This window comes from Filicampus tigris, chromosome 2 (genome assembly GCF_054856515.1).
Source record: "Filicampus tigris isolate MCC_2025a chromosome 2, RoL_Ftig_1.0, whole genome shotgun sequence".
NCBI lineage: Eukaryota > Metazoa > Chordata > Actinopteri > Syngnathiformes > Syngnathidae > Filicampus > Filicampus tigris.
In genome coordinates this window covers 21,945,469-21,966,883 of record NC_141218.1, presented here as the reverse complement: position 1 = coordinate 21,966,883, position 21,415 = coordinate 21,945,469, and the positions used below count along the sequence as shown (strand labels likewise).

At 44.4% G+C, this 21,415-nt stretch overlaps 1 protein-coding gene across 2 annotated transcripts in view; it reads right to left on the bottom strand.

Moving 5' to 3' along the window:
• LOC147151784 (A disintegrin and metalloproteinase with thrombospondin motifs 2-like) overlaps window positions 1-21,415 on the bottom strand; it is a 137,194-nt gene that overhangs the window by 114,249 nt on the left and 1,530 nt on the right. For both annotated transcript variants that reach the window (XM_086017867.1, XM_086017868.1), the window contains exon 2: window positions 20,961-21,385. In XM_086017867.1, the coding sequence (XP_085873993.1) occupies window positions 20,961-21,385 (425 nt within the window). The remainder of the gene's footprint in view (window positions 1-20,960; window positions 21,386-21,415) is intronic.

Here is a 21,415-nt window from a genome sequence, read left to right as displayed (position 1 = left end):
AGCCTTTTCTGTTGCTGGTCCTTCCCTTTGGAATGTCGTTCCATTGAATGTTAGGCAAGCACCCTCTCTGTCCATTTTTAAAACCCATTTAAAGACACATTTCTATTCTTTGGCTTTTGATCCGACCTGAGACTAACAGTTTTCGGATGTTTTCCGGTGTCTACTGTATATAGTGTTGTGTTGTTAACTGATTGCTTTCTCTTGTTGTATTATGACTATTTTGTTGTTGTATGTAAAGTGCTTTGTTACTTCTGTAGCTGTTGTGAAATGCGCTATATAAATACCCTTCTAGTTTAACAGACGATGTTTTGTTTTTAGACTCTGATTTTTCTGACTGAGAAGATGGTCATGATTTGGTTAATTTCCTCTATGATTCTGATTCTGACATTGATTTTCAGCTTCCTGCTTTTTCAAGCCCTCCTCAGTTTTTGTACGATGATGATCCCTTAGTTTACGATGCTGATTTTGACACTGACTTTTCCCAAGTCACTATTCAAGCCCTTGTCAGTTTTTGTCACATTTTTCTGATGATGATTCCTTAGTGTCCACTCCAGAACACTTTCCATCAGACCCTAGCTTGGGCGCCCGGTTGGCCATTTACACGGGACCCCCGCGGGGTGGCCAACGTAGACGCCCGAGTAGAGGTTCTGGTTCCTCCCGTAAGTTCGCTTTTTCCAAGTCGCGTCATTCCGAATCTGTACCCTTAGTGTCCACCAAAGAATCCTTCCCTTCGGACCCTACTTTGGGTGCCCGGTTGGCAATTTACACGGGATCCCCGCAGGGTGGCCAAGGTAGGCGTCCGAGTAGAGATTCTGGTTCCTCCTCAGCTTTTTCCATGTCACGTCATTACTAACCTTTACCCAAGCCACTACACTCCCCGCCTTTTTCGACACCTCGTTCACTGCGTACTTCTTCACTTAGTCCCGTTCATCCCGTTTCTTCTAGTTTACATTCTTCACTATCAGTACTCTCAACCCATCGTGTCTCGTGTGCGTCCCAACCTCTATGGTGGCAGGCTGATGAGGCAGGGCCCCTTCCCGGCACTGCATCAAATGCCGGCCGTAGTTCTGATGCCTCGGCAGTGCCCGGCCCCCTTCCGGGCAACTTGGCAACTACATGCTCCCATACCGGCTGCTCTGCAGTGCCAGGCCCTCATCCCGGCACTCTGGCAACTACAGGCTTCCATGCCGGCTCCTCTGCACCCGGTGCCTCAGCAGTGCCAGGCCCTCTTCCCGGCACCTCGACAACTACAGGCTCCCATGCCGGCTCCTCGGCAGTGCCAGGCCCCCTTCCCGGCACCCTGGCAACTACAGGCTCCAATGCCAGCGCCTCTGCACCCAGTGCCTCAGCAGTGCTAGACCCCTCTTCCCGGCGCCTCGACAACTACAGGCTCCCAGGCCGGCTCCTCTGCAGTGCCAGGCTCCCTTCCCGGTGCCTCAGCAAATGCGGGCCCCCGTCCCGATGCCTCGGCAGTGAGGGCCCCCTTCCTGGCACCTCAGCAACTACAGGCTCCAATACCGGCTACTCTCCAGTGCCAGGCCACCATCCCGGCACCCTGGCAACTACATGCTCCCATGCCGGCTCCTCTGCACCCGGTGCCTCAGCAGTGCCATGCCCCCTTATCGGCACCTCGGCAACTACAGGCTCTCATGCCTGCTCCTCTGCAGTGCCAAGCCCTCTTCCCAGCACCATGGCAACTACAGGCTTCAATGCCGGCTCCTCTGCACCATCAGACTCTGACTCTTCCCCAGCGGTGCAAGATTTGCAGCTTCCTTCCGATCCTGCTTCGGCGGCACAAGGTCTTCTGCATGCCCTCTGACTGCTCTGGTGGCGCAAGGCCTTCGGCTGCCCTTTGATTCTGTTCCGGCGGCTCCGGCAGCGCAACCTCTGCGGCTGCCCTTGGATTCTGCTACAACGGCTCCGGCAGCGCAACCTCTGAGGCTGCCCTTGGATTCTGCTACGATGGCGCAAGGCCTTCGGCTGCCTTCATCCCCTGTGTGGCCCCCTGGACGCCCATCGGACTGGCCCCGCCAAGACCTTTTCGCCTGGCCTCCGGGTCGCCCACCAGACTGGTCCTGCCAAGACCTTTTCGTCTGGCCTCCTGGACGCTCCTGGTTCTGCCAGGGACTTCTTGTCTGGCCTTCTCCCATCTGTTCTTGATTTTGGTTTTGATTTAGAATTTAGTTTCATAAAGAAACTAAAGAAACTGCCTTCCCTTGAGTGGTTTTTATTTTTTCATTTAATACACTAGGAAAATTTACTCAAAACCTCTTCTTGTAAAATGTACTTAAAATTTCTGAGTGAAGAAACTTTCCTAGGTTTTTTCAAGTAAATCACTCCCCCCCTTTTCCTTTTTTTTTACAGTGTATGGCATAAGGCAGAATAACATACAAGTGTAAGAAACGTCCTCATGTCTCATTCCACATACACTTGGAGAGAACAAGAAGAGACAATTACAAGTCTGCCTTACTGACGAAGGTAAACTTTTTTAACAGAATATATACAGTGTCAATCCATTGCAGTCTAACTTGGCCAAGACTAGTTAAAACTTGTCATTAGGTCGCTTCAAATATGTCAATGCAGGAATTTTGTGTCCCATGTGTCATCATATGACCTGTTGTTTTTTTTTTGTTTTTTTTTTAAACTCTCAAGAAGTGGAAAACAGATGTTCCCACTCTGGAAATATAATTATTACATCTGTATCTGCAGTACTTAAACCGAGGGAGGAGAAATGCTGGAAAAACACTTGCTGTGCATACTGCCACTGACAGCTGACCCATACATACAGTATGTGGTCCGATAGTTCCAACCACACTAACCTATACTGTAAATTGGGGGGGACCTTAAGCGTGTCATGTGAGCATATTAAAAATACAGTTGGAACTGGACTTTCCCATACAGGAGATGCAAAGCACCCAAGCAAGATACATAACATCATGTTGAGCATAATGATGTAACTGTCCATGCATCTATTTGGAAAACATTAAGGTCAGTCTACATTTTTTTTGTTGTGTATCATGACAACATGAGCTTACTCAGACATAATTGAAGGTGTCCCCCCCCCACCAAACAAAAATAGATTAAAGTATCCACATCTGCATGAGCTTTCATACATATTGTAAATGGTTGTGCCTTTACAAATATTATAACAATACATTTTGACCAGCGTATAGAAGAGGACCTGCACACCACTACAAACTACAGGCATAATAAACCCAATGTTGCATGACGTTCTACAAATGTGAGTATCATTATCTGTGCAAAGGCAGAATCATTAACATTAATTTGTACAAGTGCACCTGATGGTATTGACTGAGAAACAGAACACCGGTCAACAGCAAATTTGAATCAGAGATGGCTTTATGTGTCACTCAATGTATTTTTCACATTGATTTGAAAAATGTCTTTACTTTTTTTTTATAGCACATAAGGTTTTTGAGACATTTTTATATATTTTTTTTAAGTTTGATATATAAGTGCTTGAGCAATACGGATTTTACCAAGCATTGTTATTCATAGCTACGACGTTTTAGAAAAAAAATCCACCAATTGCTGAACCTATACCTTTAATTTATAAATATTACGAAATATATTACTAAATATAGTACTATATTATTATTATTATTATTATGAAAATCTGATGTGCTAGAGAACTGGTGTCAAACTCAAGGCCCGGGGGCCTGATCAGGCCCGCGGCATCATTTTATGTGGCTTGCGAAGACAAATCATGTGTTGACATGTTTTTTTGAAATTGTCTTCACTGTTAATACAACATATTCGATATTTTAAGCATTTGTTACCAATCTTTCCTTTAAAATACATTGAAAAATAGTTGAAAAACTATTTACTGGCTTCTGATTTCAAAACTAGTGATCCATCAATTAGCTGTGTATAAGGCGATATACATTTACACGGTACGATCATACAAAAGGTTAACTTGCATCTCTGATTGAAAAATGTAGTAAAAATGTGTTGACCAGTGTTATCTTTCTTGAATCAAGTGAAGGTGAAAGACTGGGCTCTATTTTCGTGACCGGCGCAAGTCCGGCATGACTTGCACTCTAAATCCTCACACAGGCAGGTTAGACTAAGTTTTGGTAATTTTGCAAACCCGTGCAAGCCAATGCACTTCTCATTCCCTTTAAATGTCGTATATGTGTGAACAGGTGGACAGGGACGCAGCAATTCATGTGTGAACCACTGTCATTTGGCCGGTGTGGCAACAGATAATGTAAGCGGGTACCCCCATTAAATGCAGAATTCATTGGTGATCACTGCTGGCAACTTAAATGTCTATGGATCTCATGTATACACTCCAGCCATTGATCGTTCGCGTGCCCCGCCTCCATAGTGATCATAATAACAAATAATAATGTCTTCAACTAATTCATTTCTGCAATAATTCACATGCTGTTGTCATATTCATGAATGAAATGTGATGACATCCACGCACATGTCTGCTGAACTCAGAAATTCTGTGCCTATACAAACATCAGGATACACCAGAATCTCCGCATGCGCCCTAATAAAGCCATTTAACTGTATTAGGAATACATTGCGTTAACAGGCACAGGGTAAAAATAAAGGTAAACAGTATACCATAGTCTGATGTTATGTCAGCAACCGCATGTATATTTTGTGGTGAATTTAACAGAATGTGCCAATTAAATCAGATGGACACGTTGCCTTTGCAACAGCATCAGCTGCTGTGACTGATCATAGACTGGGAAGAATGTCCAAAGGCCCTCGGCACTATGCTGCCTACACTCTGCTACACATGGAGAAGAAATAGATTTATATTGTGTGTCCGTAGAGGAAACTCGGCAGCAGAAAAATAAAAGAGGAGCTATCAAACTGACAATCACTGGGGAATCCCTACACTTTCTAACAAATAAATATGGGCTAGTGCACCCATAACACCCTCAGACATGTTCTGCCTCCACACACACACACACACACACACGCACGCACTCGCACACACACCGGCACCCAGCATGCGGGAGGACACTGTAATTCCCATCCATTCGAGCTGGACCAGAGATTTCATCTAGAGGGGAAACACCAGGCTCCTCTATTGCCACCAATTACTGGGGCTTGGAAGCAAAGTCAATGGCCACAGTTTAATACAATCACATCATCTCGGAGGAAATCAGACCCTTTTCGCCTCTGCTTTGAGCGCTATGCTGCCAAGCGGGCTTCGGCAAAAGCCACTTAAACTCCAAGAGAGCGTAAATGACTCAAGCTCTTTGTGAAAAGGGATTTTGTGCAATTTTGTCCTGCACATCATCTTATACTTTCATGGGGATCTGTCTGACACGTCAGGGAGGAAAGTTGTTAAGTTTGTTTCAATACGCTTAAAAGACAGCCTCCATGTATACATGGCGTGTAACTCCGCGCGTGTGTGTGTGTGCGTCGTTCGTGCAGGCAATTTCCTCTGCGCTCACATGCATTGCCATTATACATCACAGGCCATCGCCAGCGCACGGCTGTGTCAAAAAGCCTGCCTTCCACTCCACCATAACTCATAGTTACCTCCTGTAACCAAATTATACCCCAGCCCCCATCTCAGCCATCCCCTGGTCTCATAGACACTGAGGAATGAGCTGCAGCAATGTGAGAAGAAGAGATGGTCGCATGTGGATCGTACTCAGGTCTTTTCTGGCAAACGCCAATCCATTTTATTACAGCTCATCATAAGCATCACACAAGGGCAGGGTGTAAATACCGTCTCTTTTGGTTAAAATCACAAGAGATGATGACGTGCAAAGAGCTGAAAGAGATGAGCAAAACCGTCAGGATTCTGCGAAAACACAAATACATCATTTCTGGGAAAGCCACATTTGAGTTACATCACCCCATCTGCAAAACTGTTATTTGTTCTTACCAATGTCACGTTTGACCAAAAGTCATTCTCGCCAATGATGTCATCAGCCACCTTGCAAATATATTAAATCACTAACCCTTCAAATGTGGCCAGTCAAACTGAAAGCAATGATTAAAATGTTCTTTTTCCATGCGGTGTTTGTCTTTTTGAGCAAAAACAATTTTAAGACATGATCATTACGATGGGGGAATGCACACTGGGCTCGCAGGTCATATCAGCAGGTAGACAAAAACAGCTTGTGAATCAGTTGGGACTACGGGCGATGTGCACTCTGTGGAAACACGGGATGGAACGTAGAGAGTTCAAAGGAGTTGAAAAGATGCTTTTGAGATATAAGGACATTCAGTTCAAAACCTTCTCCTCACGTCAACTTTTGCTGCCTGCAAATATCTCGCCCCATCAACATCTTTCACCAAGTTGGAATGTTTGCTTGTAGTGTTATTCTATCGCATAGTTGGATGAATCAAACACACCAGAGATTTTTCACTGTCACAAAAGCAAATTTTAACTCAACTCAAGATGCTTATTTTCGCTCTCAGTGGCGCCTTAAAAAGTCGCGCGCCGCTACGCATACAAACTTCTCTTCAGGGAGCCCGCTCCGCCCTCACGCGTGTGCACTCCAACCTCAAATGGCTGATGAAAATTCAGTATGAGGGCGGATTCGGACAGTTTCATTAATCTACCTGTGACGTGTAATTTCATTGGTCAGGTGTGACGAGGCTGTGGGTAAATCTATAGACGGCTTGAAGCTCGTCAGAAAAAAATCATCAATAAAGTGCGTCACAGTAAAAGCAAAAGTAGTGGCTCATAGTGCGGAAAGTACGGTATCAGAAGCCACAGTGGAGTGTCAAAGAACCATAGACAGCCGCAAAAGGCTGGCACCACCTCCTCATGCTGGCCAGCAGCCTGGTCACACAATGCTGTGGGATGGCATTCTATTCTTAAATCAGCATGTTTCACAAGTCAGCCAACATGGTTGTGTTGATGACCTAAACTGAGTGTTCGAAGGGGTTGAGATCAGGACTGCTGGCAAGTCGTTCCATCCTCGCCATTCCCAAGTTCTGGAGGTCGTTTTTTAAAAAAACCCACTCGGTGGGTGTGAGTATTGTCATCTCGGAGTATCGAGTTGGGTGCAAGATTGTGGCGATAAGGCAATGCTAGTGGTTGCGGAAATTCTTGATATCTCTCTGCATTGATATTGCTTCCAATGATGCCAAGCCTTGTTTTTCTAGTAAGGAAGATGCTGTGCAACACCATCACAACGCCTCCATCGAAAGATGTCACTGAAGCAATAAGCATTGCAATCCCTGCATCTTTGCCGCAATTTGACTCTACTATCCAACTACTATAGGAACCATCTGGACTCATGGCTGAACGTAATGCTCCTCCACATGTTCAGGTAGCAGAAGTTGAAATAAGAGCAAAAAATAAAAATAAAAGAAAAAGCTGTTTTGCATCGGCAGAGAAGGCAAAGCAAAATTTTTATGGGCACATCCCACATACTCGGCTCTGCTGCCCAGCCCGCAAATGCATGTTCCTTACAAATGTGGCACCATGTAAAAGGGAATTAAACAGGCTTTCCAACTGGATAATGTTATACTGCCAAGAAGCCTTGTTAGAACAAAGAAATAATCTACCAAAGACAAATTGTCAGTTTTTGTGTTTGTCTAGTTAGTAGGTTGATTTCTTGTTTTATAGCTTGTTGCCTTGTGTCCTGTCTTGCTCGTTAGGTCTTTTGTTTCCACCTGTACTCGACAACCCGGTTCCTTGTGTCTTCCAATCAGCTCCCTCAGCCACTCGTGTCTTGTCCAGGTGTTCCTCGTGGACTCAGTGGTGGCTTCTATTTAGATTCCTGGTTTCTTTCAGCTTTTGTCGGATCGTTGTTGCTGTCACGTTGTTTTGTTTCTTCTAGTGGTGTGTTCTGTTTCCTGGTGTTGTGTTGTTACTTTGAGTTTTGGGCTTTTCAGGACTTTGTTAGTGATTTCGATTTAGTTTTCCACAGTACTCCTGCTGGAGTTTTTGTTAAATGGGAAGTCAACCCAGAAATGTGGTTGCCAACAATATATTCTATGCATGCCCACTAGTGGGAACATGGCGTTCTGATTAATACTGTGCTTGTGGATATATGAGTGAAGCTGTAAAATCTTAAATCACCCGTTTTTGTCCACCTCCGGGGGCGGCCATTTTGTCACTTCTGTCTACTGATACTGACTACATAATCGCTCAGGGCTCAGATAACGACCAATCATGGCTCATCTACAGAAAACAAGTGAGCTGTGAAGGTGCATAGAACATAATATTGCAAAGAATTCTTTTGGGTTGACTTCCCTTTTGAATTGTTTTGTTCATCAGACCCTGCTTCTCCTACCTCTCTGCTTGTGGGTCCTCTATCATGCAAAACATGACACATGTCCTTACTATTTGTGCCCCGTTTATTAGCATGAGCAGTGCCTTTTTTGCTAATTACATAGTGTGTTCATGTGTAGTGAAGACACACACAAGGCATACAGATTTTCCACCACCCAACTAGTGTGTCAAATGAATAAATGGGATGAAGAGGGAAAAGAGACGAAGGTAGATGTTGCCTTCATGCTGTCAAACAGCAGAAAAAAAATAGAGACAGTGGATTCTGTCAGATCACATCAAAGTCACGCCCACCCTGTGAGAAGAGGAGAATAAAGCAAAGCATGAACAAGACAGTATTTATTGTCGCCCTACGTATTCTAATGGAGAACGGCTGCTCTGTTCGATTCCTCAATTAGTCTTTCCTCTCCAGTGTGCCTCATTTCAATTGTGTCTCATTCCTCATCTCTCACATCTGCCACTCTCCTCTCACTGTGGTGCCACTCTCCTGATTGGGCCGCATCGGGGACTCATGTGGTGTGTCCCTGCGTGGGTTGGAGCCACTAGAATACGGCTCAAGGTGCCGTGAGCGGAGATGTAGGTGGAGGTGGCGAGGCAACGGATTAAAGATGAACTGTGGAGCAACATGACAATAAGTCTCTTCTCCCAAGTGTGTCTGTGTCTGAATGTCAGTGTGTGTGGAAAAAGAAAAGCACAGGATTAGCCTCAGAAAAAAAAAAAGGAGCGCGAGTGGGAGAGAAAGAGAGAGACGAGAGGAACATAACTATAAATCAGCAGAGTTCTTGCAATGGCCATACAGGTATCATAACTCACAATAGGTGTGAACTCTCACATTGGAGCAGTCGTGTCACTCTTTTCTGTTTTGCTCTCCGATTTTGAAAGGGGGACTTCTTCATTGTTTTGCCTCAACGGCACTTAAACGCAAAACATATGCAAAGGGTGACAGCGAGCAGCTTCTTACAATGTACATGATGCTTTATTGATGTATGAAGGATCGACTTCTTCTGTCGAGGAGATCAGAGGTCAAGGTCCGCAACAAAACAGCCGCATGGAGCTGTCCAAGGAAACGACAGATGATGTGAATGAGGCTAACATTATGCTGCTACTGTTTGACATGACCTGTCCCTGATTCACATCCAGCACAGCTCAGAAGCCATCGTAAAAGATTACAAGGGATAGGCGTTTCAACATACAACGTTATCATCCCTCCATTTTCTAGACCGCTTCGCCTCACTAGGGTCATGGGCGAGCTGGAGCCGAGCATTGCTGACTGAGGGTAAGAGGCGGGGTACGCACACTGGACTGGGCTGCGGCCAGTCACAGAACAAGTAGAGACAAACGGCTATTTGCGCTGACATCCACATCTACGGACAATTTTGAGTTCTTCAGTGAAGACGTTTTTGGAACTCAATGAAAACCCACAAAAGCGCACACATTAAATGAATGAAAAGTTGATCGATCGAGTTCATCTCGCTCATTATGACTCTTCTGAACATCTAGAGTGGGTATGTAAAGTATTCAGACCCCTTGAAATGTTTCACTTTCTGCTTTATTTCTCATTAATGTACACTCAGCACCCCATCTTGACAGACCAAAAAACTGAAATGTAGACATTTTTGCAAGTAGATGTATAGTCCACTGAAAAAAAAAAAAGATCTGGATCTAGAGGATTTTAATTTGTGCAACCTCATGATAAAAAAAAAAAAATAAAATAAAACTGTTTTCAGTGTAGTTAATTTGTCAGTTTGCATTAAATAACAGTAGCCGTTTACATGGGGACTTTTTGGTCTTTCTGGTCACCTGTTTACATGTGACGTGATCTACCCCGTTATTTACTCGCTCCACCCTGTTAATCAGATTAGCCGTGTTACAGCCGTGCGACACGCGGAGATCAATGTAAACATCGCGTGATCTATCAAGATGGAGTTCATTCATCTATTTAGCGCAGTATTCGCGATTCTTTTTAACACATATTAAAGCAGCATCTTGATAAAAACAAGTTAGCAGTACTTTAAAACAAGTTCTCGCGTCGCAGACGAGCTCTGGTAAGACGCTGCCATTTTAAAGTGCGTATACAACGACGTCACTACGCATTTGAGTCAAGACAGACCGGCCGCAGCCTGGCCATTCCGATTGAACTGTCTACATGACGCTCGTTCGGATTGGCAAAAGGAATATACCACCCCTGTGAATCCCAATGAAATTCCATTCGGATTCGGCCTTTTTATTCCGATTGGGGTGTTTATATAGAGCAATTTTAGCATTTAGCTTGGTCATTCGGATCCTTTCTAATTGGGATACATGGCTCCATGTAAACCCGGCTAATAATAATGCAGCCGAGTAGTGCACAGCATTTTGACCCTATTGCTCCAAGATGCAGTTAACACACCACAATCAATTTCACACAATTGATGGAATTTATATTTATCAATCAATCTGCCCTCCCTTAATATCCGTTATAGACACGTCGTCAATAAAACAGATTACATCATACTCAGACTTCCTTGCTTAAACTCGCCGGTCACCATCATCAAAGGCCAAGAGATGTGTTTCTTTGCTTCTGTTGCTTCACTCCAACCCCCGCAGTCAGTTATTACGATACAATACATTATATAATATATTACATATTCTGGTTCCTTGTGTACTGTACTATTTGGAAAAAAAAATAAGTGCATATTAGAGTGGAAGAGAAATTTTGATTGTTTCTCTATTTCAGGCAAAACAAAAGTAAGCAGTCTGTGTAACAAGGGGAGGGTGTGAGGTTCTGCTCGGAGGTGCAATTCTGAACTGTGTTCCTCTCCACTAAGGACCATGCAGGCGCAATAACTCATTACATCGGACTTGGCGCTCCTGTTTTCTAAGTGCAATGGGTTCAAGCGTGCACTTATGTAGTAAAAGTGACTGGCTGACATGAAATATCCATGATCAGGCCGCGAGGAGCCCGAGCTTCACAGAGGCAGGAAGTGACCCTAGCTCAGAGAAGAGCATTAAAAGAGAAATGCTGAAATAGTTGTTTCTCCCTCACTGCTACAGTATCAACCATCCAATGTCCGCTTTATGATGCTTCTGTCTTTCGTGTGCGATGCGTGTTGTGCATCACTCTCCTTCTAGATTAACAAACATTTTCACTCAACAGTGTTGTATTTCTGAGGATGAAAACATTGCAATGAGTCGAAGCTCTGAGAATACGATGGCTGCAAGGTATAATAGCGTCAGAAGGGAGTTGGACAATAGTAGGCAGGGATTGCATGCCTGGGAGAATGTTGGCAAGATTGTGCTGCTCCAGGCCCTATTAGTAAGAGAAATGCTGATGTTGGCGAGCATCGATCAGCTCCTGCTTGGCCCCGCGGCCTGAGGGACCGACTGACTGGCACATCCGTGTCTCTGGGAAAGACTCCAATTCCATACCTGGGCCATGTTCTATTCTTGTCTAAATCTTCAATGAGGTCTCTTTCACGATCATACTAAAATGACATCAGGCGGATTCCCCTATAATCATTGGGATTCCGCTGTTTTATTTTCTCAAGTGAAAGCTGTTATTTCCAGCACTCAAACAATCTGAGCCACTTTTTCAATGACAAAGCGCCAGAGGAAAAGGAGGCGAGGGGGCTGGTTAAGTGCACTGAGTGAGCGGCGGTAATCACAGCTCTGGTAAAAGCACTCCTTCGCGCTATTCAGCGCTCCTCAGAATGGGCCGGCTTTCTCCCCCTCTCTTCCTGTGTTTCTGTCTGTCTGATAATAGCTCTAGATTGAATAATTGTGTGTTTGAGTGAGCTACACTGCAGGGTGGAACCTGCAATCAGATACGGAGAACACTAATCGCTCTCTCGCAGTCATGCCTCGGCAGCCTTTGCGCTCTCCCAACCGGGCTCTCCCTTCGGCACCGCGCAGCCTGCAGGTACTCCTCTACCCCGACCCCGCCACTCCGTTTCCATCCGCGACCGACTTTACACCGCCAGGAGGTCTAGGGTCAATATCATCTGTGCGCTGTGCTGTAATTGATGTCATCATTTCAATTTGAGCTGATTACAATTGAGAGCTGCTTATCGTGTGACCCGGGGTGGAATAACACACTGCTGGGCCCGGCGAGCTGCCACGCTTGATCGGGCTTCACGGTCGGTCCTGCTGGACGGATGGAAGGACGGATGGGTTGGCTCAGCTAAGGGATGTCTTGTCTATTGACTTTAATGCTGTAGTAATGACTGAGAGTATTCCCGGGGCATGGCTGGTATAAGAGTCTGTGTCACTGACATTTGGTGTATTCTTGTGATATCGTTATGGTCGGTCTTCGCCCTCTGTCAACACACGATTAAACCCTCTGCTACCAGTATGGCAGCGTCTGCATGTGCACTATAAGGACAAGCATAAAAAAGTGAGCTGCCATCAACCAATCAATCAGGCAGCGGGCTTCATATTTAAAGTTGATTTCTGAGCACACCAGGATATTTTATGCATGCTTCTGATTGTGGGAAAAGTTTTCGGGAGGCCCATTTGTGGTCCAGCAAGACTGCGTCAGTGCAAAAACTCAGGACTTTGTTGTTGATGAACTCGCTTCGACCAAGATAGAGTATTTGCAATTTTAGAAGAAGTTCTCCAGCGCTTATACTGCAGTCGAGACCAATTGTCACCAACCCGTATTCTGCCACGGACCGGTTCATACAAGTCCATACCCTTTGCGACCGTGTAACTATTTACTGTCCGAAGCGCTGTTCTGGGGCATTGGGGTGTGTCTGTGTGTGTGACAAGTTCAATGCTACAATAACAAACGTGAATACGCAGTGGGGGGTTTTTCACTGATATGAAATAACTTTTTAGCCTTTTTTAGCCAAGTATGACCCTCTCAAGGCACCTACATTTGTTGACGGATCAGTTTTGAAGTCTGCATTGACTCTGCACATATTGAGCAGAGCAGGCTTGCATGGGAATATCCTGTCGCCGTAAATCCGTATTTCAAGTAGGCCTTCTGGTATTGTCTGTGAAATGCACCTTTCTTTTTCTTCATGGGCATAGGCTCTTATGTTGAATTCTCACTGGGCCTTTTCCCCATTTCAAAGAAACTTTCCAAAGACCTCTGTTTATTTTACTCGTTTTGCTAGCTTGTGCATTTAATATTAGCTTGACATGAGTTAAGAGTCAGTCACAGATGGATGCAACGGAGAGAATCCAGTCACTCTTCAAACTTATTTTTCAGGCTCGGATAATAAACCGGAAGTACTGTAAGTTTTTTTTTTTTTCATCTGACCGGTCCAAAGTGGAACCCGGTGGTTGGGGACCGCTGGTCGAGACCACAAGACACACGGGCGACAGCTGCTGCCTCTTGGACATAAGCCACGTCTGTTCTAGAGCATCGTGTCCGACATGGGACGGCAAGTGAGGTTGGCGTTTCCAAGAGGACAGTCAGAAAGCGCATGAAACATACTGGCCTCAGTATTCACCATAAAATCCATGGCTTTTCCTAAAATTCCAGTGATTATCTCACGGAAGAGCTCATGCAATAACAAGCAACTGGTTTGGGCTGATATTGGGACAAGTCCTGTCCAGTGTCAGCCAACTGTGTGTGATGGGAAACAATGACAGATAACAATAGGTCTCGAAGCACGGGGGAACAAGAGCGTCAAAATCAAACTAATAAATAGTTAAAAATGAAATATGTGTTGAAAAGAATGAATAAATATAGAAAAAAAATAAAGAAACAATTAAATAACGTTTGAATTGAATTAATTGACCAATACATTGAAACAAATACACAATTACACCTTTGTTTATTTATGACACACTTGGTCCTCCGCATCTTACAGCATATTTTCCAATATTAGGCTTTTGTATTGTTTTTACAGTGAGCTGTTGGTTTGTCTGCCTGAACCTGACCAGCCTTGAGAATAAAACAGACAACCTCTGCTTTTTCAGATGGTTTTACTCTGTAGAGTGGCCGTCTAGTGCGTAACCTTGTTCAAAGAGTGTGCCACCTACAAGCATCAGTAGAAAAAAACAGGAAAAACATACCAAACACTTAAATGTCAATGCTTTACCAGTCCTTCGCAATGTTTTTCTTCCAATGGGCATCCAACACAGTCCTGCTTTCCTGCTGTGGTTTAATAAAGACACCTTCGCCCAGCAGTGAGTCAGGGGGCAGAGCGACCACTCTAAGGTGAACCCCCCCCCCCCCACAGAGAGCAGCTCAGAGTGCTGGAGCAAGACCCTGGAATCTTAAATGTTCCCAAAACGCTGACGGCCACGGTGCACGCTCAGAACTTGGAGCTGCCAAAAAGCATAGTACCAATAAATCAGCCAGTCCATTTCAACAACCAATATTAGCTCTTTTAAAATCAGTAAAAATCAGCAGCTTTTTTGCCATTTTTTTTTTTACTCACCTTCACATTACAAAATAAGATAAATGTAAAGACATTCAAACATTGGTCCCACGGAAAAATCACCAGATTTTTGCTGATTTTTATCTGTTATAAAGTTGAACTGTTTTCTGTTTTCTAGCTTTGGTCATGTGACCTGTGCAAGGTGAGCACTGTGACATTGTGACACATCATTTTCAGTCGACAGCAAGTGGCAAAATGACCACCCACTGAGACGGATGAAACGAAGACTGCTAAATTCATATTTCACAAACACAATGTTAATGACAATACCATGTTTAGACTTGTGGGGTTGTACAGAATATATTATTGTAAAGAATATTTTTGACTTGACTTCCACTTTAAAGTGTAACACCGGCACATAATTGGTACTTGTTAGCCCGTCTATGGTGTTTTGACAATCATGTGTTAATGGCAAACTGGTGTGGTTGATTTAAATATACAACCCGTAATTCTCTTTGTTTTATGTTTAGTATGACAGTTACCGTTTAACTGGGAGTGGCAATGAATAGCTTGAAACCTATTTTGGGAAGATTTATTCACTCTGCCAAACTGCTGCTTGTGAAGTGAGCTGAGATGAGCTCACTGACGCCACTCAGCGCTCACATTTTTGCTTGCAAGTCAAAGCAAAAAATCAGGCGATCGCATTTGGAAAAACTTTGAAGTCGTGTGCCCAATGTCTTTTGTCATACTTTCGCACCGGCTACTTAGAAATAAAATGTAGTTTTTAAGTGGACTAACCTGAATTACGAGTGTTTTTCAACTAATTACGGTGTGTTGCTTTTCATGCGATATCCATGGAAATGGGTTGTAAGCAGAGTGGGTGGAGAAATGAGATATGTGCATACTTTATATGGCAAAGTGAAGCTGGTGCAGAGGAAAGTTCCTTTGACACTGTTAGTGCGATCACACGTCAGCCCACCTGATTTTGACTGTTTTGCAATAGCCAAATGGCTATTGAATGTGTGTTCTGAAGGTGTTCATCAAAGATGTAAAACGTTGGTCATCCAGGTGTGCATCCACCTGGATGTTGGGTCTCAAAGTCAGGAATGGCAGGTAACACACTTCATCGGGGACATAAGGATCCCTTGTCACCCAGCTGAAGATCCGTTGCAACCTGCTTGCACGCTGCTTAGCGCAACCTTATATGACCCCCTGTTCCCACGCTAACACGGCAACCCTAGCATTTGTCGGAAGCCAATGATTAGCTCCGCAGCTGAGGCAGCAGTAGCACAAACAAATGTGTTCACGGCTGCATTTGCAGACAAAGGAGGATTTTAGTTGAGTCTTTCAACACTTAATGATTGAAACATTCCGTCTCATCAGTATAATTTTTTATCATAATACACTAGACAATAGCCATCGTAAAAGTGATTTTCGCAGGACAGCGACGATGCAAAACACGGGGCATAGCACATCTCCTTTGTTTAATGTTTGCAAGAAGCATTTTGTTCACACTGAATGACATTTTCACAGAATGTGTACCTACAACCCAACAATACTCATCCTATTGTGACATATTTTTTGCGCAGCCGTGTTGTACATCACTCTACCGGTCGGTGCGATAGACGCCGACATTTTGACACCTGCGGTTTTAATTTTTTTGTAATTGTTGTTAAAAATTATGACCCTACTTGGAAAGCCAAACTTTCTTTTGAAACCCTACTTTGAAACCCCAACTCTATTTTAAAACCCTGCTCCGACACTCCAACCTGAGTTTCTGACGGAACTGAAATCTTCATATCCTTGCACTGTACAATTACGTGCAGAAGGTTTCATTCGAACCTGATACCTAAGATTATAAACCTAATTAACGATGACTACACAGAACAACCCATTACACTGTTTTGCCACATTTGTGGAACGATCAGGTCAGGGAAAGTAAGGGTAGTTAGTTACAGAACTACTTACCAATCTCTAACTACGAGTTAGTTTCCGCATGTCCTAGAAAATCTGAGTGAGGTTAAGATGTTGCATGAATTACTGTCTTGGAGAACTGCTATTGCTAGGTGTGGCTCAAAATATTTACTGTCTTTTGGGAATGGGTGTATTTATTTGGTTGTTTTTTTATCATCATTATTTCTTTTTTTACACAGATTGCGCCAAAATCTGCATCAAAGCTTCTACGGTTTGTTCAGGCGATTACAAAAAGAAGGGAAAGTCAATGTTTTGTCATATAATCAAAGCAGTCCGCCAAGCCACAAAGTATGGCACATGCTGCAGGAGACTGCATGCCAAATTGGCTGTAAAATGAGGCTAATATACTGTAATTGCTGACCCTAATTGCAATTACGATTGATATCAAATTGATGACACTGCCCTTTGGGCTAAAATGCAGTTTTTTTTTGTTGTGGGACACTGGTTAGAATCAATGCAAATGGAATTAAAATGACAGAGAGCACAAACCATGTATCGCATCCTTAATCCCAGCCACAGCATTGCACATTGCAGCACAAAATTGAAAGAAATTCCACCCCTACAACCTAAGATATACTTTTTCCATCTGGCTGTAGTATATTTTCTGTTTTCTCTAGTGCTTGCATCCCAGAGCTCTGCATTTGCACACAAACCCACGGTTTAATATGAGCGCCCCACACCAAAGACTAAAGTTTACATGTGCTCACAGCACACAGCCCGTTTTCTAATGCAGCTCAGTGTTTTGACTCCTCACAAACAACCCGGCAGCTAACCAGCTGATCACAGCGACACGTCACATGAATCCAATTCCCTTCGAGAGTCACTTGGCCATCCAAAGATTCTCCATGGCGCCCTTCTCAGCTCCCCATCTGAAACAGTTGGACCTGAACCAGCAGCGCACAAAGACTCAGGTTCACTGAAGAAGGGGACGCAGTTGGTTGGATGGAGGCCATGTGGCTCCATTGGGTTATAAAAAAGCAAGATCTGCTTGACACGGCTTGGCTGTACTTCTTTGCATGCCTGCAGAGGCTGGAAGAACTAATGGGTGACAACATACGTTGCTCAGGGGACAAGGAGAGACGGCAAAAGTGGACAGCACTCTGGATTGTTACTATAGTTGGGGTTATAGTGCAGCAGCCGTTTTGATTAAACGTCCTTAAAATGACAGCAGCAAAATGATGTTATTTTCATTTGAACATATCCTCATGGTAAAGTAATTTAATATTGTGATTTGCATGGATAAGTCTGTCTAGTTAAAATTGTATTTTCCGTTATTTATTAAATGTATTCACATTTTTTATTATAGTCTTAAGTGGTGTCAAAGCTTTTAAGATGCGCGAGCCGTCAATATGAGATTAGCGAATGGGCAATGACGGACCAACAATTGCCGAATTATGCCTTCAACGTGTGCCTTACCAAAGCGGGGAAGGATCGCACTTAGACAGTAGCGTTTCCTCCAAATTGTCAACAGGCCCTGCGACGGCAGGCCAGAGCAAGCAGCGGCAATGCGCTGCCGCTGGCTGGTGTCATGCCGAATGGGCATGTCAGGTCTGTGTTGTCGTGGCTCCCTGCCTGCTCCCTCAGATGCTCGCTCACTCCCCAGCGTCCTCAGTCCTAAACGGATCCAGTTGCCTCTGCTCAGCTCTAGTGGTGGGCTGGGCTGGCTGACTAAAGAGCAGTCTCCCGCTGAGGGGATCTCCTCCTCACAATTTCATATTGACTCAACACATTACTTGGCATTTATGATAACCCGTACAAACACTCAACAGCTACAACTACAACCGTACTAATGAGCATATTGTGACATCAACAACTTTATGAATGTGTCAATAAAAACTCAGCATCCATCCATGATATTATCGAAATCCGGGACGGAAAAAAATACATGCATCCGTGCAAAAACCATACTCTTTTGTCAAAAATCAATGTATATATAATAGATCCACTATTCGACAACAAAGTGTTTGAAGCCAGCAAAAAAAACACTTTTTTTTGTGCAAAGACCTCCCGGACACAAAACGTCTTAACAGCAAAGCAACATTAAGTACAAGAACTCATTTAATGTATGTTTTCACAAAAATGAACTCACTCAAAATTTTAATATTATTGAGGTACTAGGTTCGTCTTGTATGTCATTCCAAATCCCCCCAAAAATATTAGGCCTACTCACATTGTAGTATAGGGCAGTATAAGACCCGGTGCAAGTGCAACTAAACCCTTTCTTTCATCAAGTGGTGAATGGTGACATGGACCGGGTCGGCCCCCAAATATCGAAAATCTACATAGAATCGACACCCATTGAAATGCATTTGGGGGAAAAAAATGCAAACACAAAATATTCTACATAAAATATCCAATATACATATTCCACTTTAAAGAATATAGAAAAAAAATATGCGAACGGTGCCGTTCCACAAGTATTTGGGGTCCACTGTGTTAGACGAAACATTTATAACCTCCGCCGAGCGCACACTACTTTCTGTTAGAAAATTATCAGGTGCGTCGGGGGCGAGGCTGCTTCGTGTGCCGGCACGCCCAGACAGGTGCAACATGGCCCCAAACACGCCAGACTAGACTTGTGCCGGCACGAAAATGAAGTTGTTCCCCGTTTTTACGTCGAGCGCAGGGGTGCCAGTCTACCAAAATTGGGCCCTAAGTGTTACCTCATCTGGGTTGAAGTGTTCTAGTAGTTTTGGATTTTTGTTAGTTAGTTTTTACTTCATTTGGAGTTTTGTTTTGTTTTAATTCAGTTTGTTCTGTGTTTAGACCACAGGTGTGAAACTGAAGGCACGGGGGCCAGATCTGGCCCGCCACATCATTTTGTTTCTGTCTGTCGAAAGCAAATTATTTGCATTGACACAAAACACAGTGAACCAACACCAGCAGCTGACATGGCACCCCAGAGCATCACTGACTGTGGGTATTGACACTGGACTTCAGGCATTTTGACATTTCCTTCTCACCAATCTTCCTCCAGACTCTGGCACCTTGATTTCCGAATGACATGCAAAATTTGCTTTCATCCGAAAAAAAGTCCTTTGGACCATTGAGCAACAGTCCAGTGCTGCTTCTCTGTAGCCCAGGTTAGGCGATTCTGCCGCTGTTTCTGGTTCAAAAGTGGCTTGACCTGGGGAATGCGGCACTTTTTTTTTAGCCCATTTCCTGTACACGCCTGTGCACGGTGGCTCTGGATGTTTCTACTCCAGACTCAATCCACTGCTTGCAAAGCTCACCCAAGGTCTGGAATCGGCCCTTCTCCACAATCTTCCTCAGGGTCTGGTCACCTCTTCTGGTTGTGCAGCATTTTCTGCCACACTTTTTCCTTCCCACAGACATCCCACTGAGGTGCCTTGATACAGCACTCTGGGAACAGCCTATTCGGTCAGAGATTTCTTTCTGTTTCTTACCCTCTTGCTTGAGGGTGTCAATGATGGCCTTCTGGACAGCAGGCAGGTCGGCAGTCTTACGGCAGATTGCGGTTTTGAGTAATGAATCAGGGAGTTTTTAAAAGCCTCAGGAATCATTTGCAGGTGTTTAGAGTTAATTTGTTGATTTAGATGATTAGGCTAGTAGCGTGTTTAGAGTACCTTACCATGATATGCAAATCCTTTGAGAATTTGGGGTTTTCATGAGCTGTATGCCAAAATCATCTGTATTAAAACAATAAAACACCAGAAATATTTCAGGTGGTGTGCAATGAATCTAAAATATATGAAAGTTTAATTTTGATCATTACATTATGGAAAATAATGAACTTTATCACAAGATGCTAATTTTGTGGGAAGGACCTGTACATTAGTGCACTCCTCACTGCACTGGACAGCACAGATCAGATTGTTTTTCTTGGTTGGGGTTCCTGCTCTTTGGGGTTTACTAGCCTTTGTCTCAGGATGTGACCAGGTTTGAAACGTAGAGCTGTCCTATTTAGCATGAACTGATGAAGCCTGCTCGGATGAGAGGTCGAACATCTTCCGAGAGAATCACAACAGTCCAGTCTTGAGCGATTTAATGTCCTTAAAACACCTGCATGTGGTTTGCTGTTCATAAAAAAAAATCACGCTGGATACAAGCCGTATACGAAGAAATGAAATATGAGTCTGGCAGTGTGAACAAAGCCCAGGTGAAACACTGAATCTTAATATGATTCTTTCATAGCCTAATACCTAACTTTCATCTCATTGGCAAACCTCCAAAATCCTGCCAGGAGGCAGCCGGAAAAAAAAATCCATCCAAGTGACCTGTAAATATTTTGAAGGAAGCTTAATTGTCCACTGCTGTGATTGGTTGTTTTGTTTTCAGAGAGATCAAGTTTGCAGAGCAGTAGAAAGACCCCTTGGGAACAGTGACAAGGTCAAGAAGAAATATTCAGAGTTTTCCATTCCATCCCCAAACACACCATTAAAACAGCAAGAGCACAAGTCACTCACCAAGCCGTCGCAGTTGCTGATGGCCACTGTGGCTCCCGGCGCGTCTGTGATGTCCCCCACATACAAGCAGTCGTCTTGCAGCGTCTCAAAGTGCCGTGTGCTGCCGTCGTCGTCGTGCCACTCCATCTTGGCTCCGGGGGCCACCAGCCTGGCGTTGTGGCGCAGGCGCAGGTGGAACTCCCGGCCGAAGACGGTGACGTTGTAGTAGAGCCTTTCCTGGCGGGCCGCCGGCTCTCGGTCTTGGTCCGCTCCTCTCGGTCCTTCCCACTTTTCATTGCCTCCTCCTACCTCCCTCTTCTGCCGCCTACGGGGCTGCCCTCCTGCCGCACGGCCTGTCGAGACAGCGTGCGACAGAAAGTGGCCCTCTGCGTCCACACTCATTGGCCTCACCAGTCCATACTCCCCCAGGGCATGCTGCAGGGAGTCTGAAAAGGACAGGGGGAGAAGAGGTGAGA